General features: G+C 53.3%; 1 protein-coding gene across 1 annotated transcript; it reads right to left on the minus strand.

The window, feature by feature from the left end:
• Positions 1-2,236: 2,236 nt before the first annotated feature.
• On the minus strand, positions 2,237-3,361 carry LOC135521361 (uncharacterized). Its single transcript, XM_064947271.1, has 2 exons — positions 2,863-3,361; positions 2,237-2,736 (listed from the first exon to the last, which is right to left on the minus strand). Exons 1-2 carry the CDS (start codon positions 3,359-3,361, stop codon positions 2,237-2,239), a joined length of 999 nt encoding a protein of 332 aa, XP_064803343.1.
• Positions 3,362-3,594: the final 233 nt, after the last annotated feature.

Genomic DNA, 3,594 nt, shown 5'->3' on the forward strand with positions numbered 1-3,594 from the left:
AATAGAAAACTAGTCCTGGCCTAACCCTGGGTCTATCCAATAGAAAGCTGGTCCTGGCCTAACCCTGGGGCTATCCAATAGAAAACTAGTCCTGGCCTAACCCTGGGTCTATCCAATAGAAAACTGGTCCTGGCCTAACCCTGGGTCTATCCAATAGAAAACTGGTCCTGGCCTAACCCTGGGTCTATCCAATAGAAAACTAGTCCTGGCCTAACCCTGGGCCTATCCAATAGAAAACTAGTCCTGGCCTAACCCTGGGCCTATCCAATAGAAAACTAGTCCTGGCCTAACCCTGGGATTATCCAATAGAAAACTGGTCCTGGCCTAACCCTGGGTCTATCCAATAGAAAACTAGTCCTGGCCTAACCCTGGGCCTATCCAATAGAAAACTGGTCCTGGCCTAACCCTGGGACTATCCAATAGAAAACTAGTCCTGGCCTAACCCTGGGCCTATCCAATAGAAAACTGGTCCTGGCCTAACCCTGGGTCTATCCAATAGAAAACTGGTCCTGGCCTAACCCTGGGACTATCCAACAGGAAACTGGTCCTGGCCTAACCCTGGGTCTATCCAATAGAAAACTGGTACTGTTGCTCTACGTCTGTGTCCCCATCTAGTACAATAGTTTGGACAAATCTTGTATATACCCTGTAGAAGTCTGTTCCTCGACCCAGCTGATACACACTATACACCCTGTAGAAGTCTGTTCCTCGACCCAGCTGATACACACTATACACCCTGTAGAAGTCTGTTCCTCGACCCAGCTGATACACACTATACACCCTGTAGAAGTCTGTTCCTCGACCCAGCTGATACACACTATACACCCTGTAGAGGTCTGTTAGAAGCCCCCAGCTGATACACACTATACACCCTGTAGAAGTCTGTTCCTAGACCCAGCTGATACACACTATACACCCTGTAGAAGTCTGTTCCTAGACCCAGCTGATACACACTATACACCCTGTAGAAGTCTGTTCCTAGACCCAGCTGATACACACTATACACCCTGTAGAAGTCTGTTCCTAGACCCAGCTGATACACACTATACACCCTGTAGAAGTCTGTTCCTCGACCCAGCTGATACACACTATACACCCTGTAGAAGTCTGTTCCTAGACCCAGCTGATACACACTATACACCCTGTAGAAGTCTGTTCCTAGACCCAGCTGATACACACTATACACCCTGTAGAAGTCTGTTCCTCGACCCAGCTGATACACACTATACACCCTGTAGAGGTCTGTTAGAAGACCCAGCTGATACACACTATACACCCTGTAGAAGTCTGTTTAGAACCCAGCTGATACACACTATACACCCTGTAGAGGTCTGTTAGAAGCCCCCAGCTGATACACACTATACACCCTGTAGAGGTCTGTTTGAAGCCCCCAGCTGATACACACTATACACCCTGTAGAGGTCTGTTAGAAGCCCCCAGATGATACACACTATACACCCTGTAGAGGTCTGTTAGAAGCCCCCAGATGATACACACTATACACCCTGTAGAGGTCTGTTAGAAGCCCCCAGCTGATACACACTATACACCCTGTAGAAGTCTGTTCCTAGACCCAGCTGATACACACTATACACCCTGTAGAGGTCTGTTAGAAGCCCCCAGCTGATACACACTATACACCCTGTAGAGGTCTGTTAGAAGCCCCCAGATGATACACACTATACACCCTGTAGAGGTCTGTTAGAAGCCCCCAGCAGATACACACTATACACCCTGTAGAAGTCTGTTAGAAGCCCCCAGCTGATACACACTATACACCCTGTAGAGGTCTGTTAGAAGCCCCCAGCTGATACACACTATACACCCTGTAGAGGTCTGTTAGAAGCCCCCAGCTGATACACCCTGTAGAGGTCTGTTAGAAGCCCCCAGCAGATACACACTATACACCCTGTAGAAGTCTGTTAGAAGCCCCCAGCTGATACACACTATACACCCTGTAGAGGTCTGTTAGAAGCCCCCAGCTGATACACACTATACACCCTGTAGAGGTCTGTTAGAAGCCCCCAGCACCACAACAGGCTCAGGCAGGTAGAGAGGATCCTAAAGGGCTCTGAACAAACACAGGAAATGCAGCCTTGACAAAGTAGCTGAGCAAGACGGATCCACATTCCTCTATAGAACCAGAGTTGTCTTTGGAAAAGTCTGACCTTGTGGTGTTTGCGAAGATAGCCACACATACATTTTCTGCCCCTCTCCCCCTCTCTCTAAGATGTGATTATGAGTCTTTGAGAATGCCTAGCTCACTGCCGAGCTCACTGCCAGGCTCACTGCCAGGCTCAATGCCAGGCTCACTGCCAAGCTCACTGCCAGGCTCACTGCCTAGCTCACCGCCAAGCCCACTGCCTAGCCCACTGCCAGGCTCACTGCCTAGCTCACTACCTAGCCCACCACCTAGCTCACTACCTAGCCCACTGCCTAGCTCACCGCCTAGCTCACCGCCTAGCTCACCGCCTAGCTCACCACCTAGCTCACCGCCTCGCCCACCGCCAGGCTCACCGCCTGGCTCACTGCCTAGCTCACCACCTAGCTCACCGCCTCGCCCACTGCCAGGCTCACTGCCTAGCTCACCGCCTAGCTCACCGCCTAGCTCACCGCCTCGCTCACCGCCTCGCCCACCGCCAGGCTCACCGCCTAGCTCACCGCCTAGCTCACCGCCTCGCCCACCGCCTCGCCCACCGCCAGGCTCACTGCCTAGCTCACCGCCTAGCTCACCGCCTAGCTCACCGCCTCGCCACCGCCAGGCTCACCGCCTAGCTCACCGCCAGCTCACCGCCTCGCCACCGCCTCGCCACCGCCAGCTCACCGCCTAGCTCACCGCCTCGCCACCGCCTCACCGCTCACCGCCAGGCTCACCGCCTAGCTCACCGCCTAGCTCACCGCCTAGCTCACCACCTAGCTCACCACCTAGCTCACTGCCTAGCTCACTGCCTAGCTCACTGCCTAGCTCACTGCCTAGCTCACTACCTAGCTCACTGCCTAGCTCACTACCTAGCTCACTGCCTAGCTCACTGCCTAGCTCACTGCCTAGCTCACTACCTAGCTCACTGCCTAGCTCACTGCCTAGCTCACTACCTAGCTCACTGCCTAGCTCACTGCCTAGCTCACTGCCTAGCTCACTGCCTAGCTCACTGCCTAGCTCACCGCCTAGCTCACCGCCTAGCTCACCGCCTAGCTCACCGCCTAGCTCACCGCCAAGCTCACCGCCTAGCTCACCGCCTAGCTCACTACCTAGCTCACTGCCTAGCTCACTGCCTAGCTCACTACCTAGCTCACTACCTAGCTCACTACCAACTGGGAAGCTCACTGATCCTAGTGAAGTGTTGCCAAAGCTCACTACCATCGCCTAGCTCACTACCTAGCTCACTACCGCTCAGTTACAGCTCACTACCTAGCTCACTACCTAGCTCACTGCCTAGCTCACTGCCTAGCTCACTACCTAGCTCACTACCTAGCTCACTACCTAGCTCACTACCTAGCTCACTGCCTAGCTCACTACCAACGAGGGGAAGACATATGGTATTGATCCATCATGAAGAAGTAGACCCAGCCAAAGTAGATCCATCATTTACCCAG

Source organism: Oncorhynchus masou, chromosome 29, assembly GCF_036934945.1.
Source record: "Oncorhynchus masou masou isolate Uvic2021 chromosome 29, UVic_Omas_1.1, whole genome shotgun sequence".
Classification (NCBI taxonomy): Eukaryota; Metazoa; Chordata; class Actinopteri; order Salmoniformes; family Salmonidae; genus Oncorhynchus; species Oncorhynchus masou.

Bases quoted from the DNA above. Each gene is read 5' to 3' on its own strand.
- LOC135521361 (XM_064947271.1), bottom strand. From the start codon at position 3,361: ATGGTAGTGAGCTTTGGCAACACTTCACTAGGATCAGTGAGCTTCCCA. The intron at 2,737-2,862 runs GTGAGCGGTGAG...GCGGTGAGCTAG, and splicing joins GCTAGGCGGTGAGCCTGGCG to GCGGTGAGCTAGGCGGTGAG.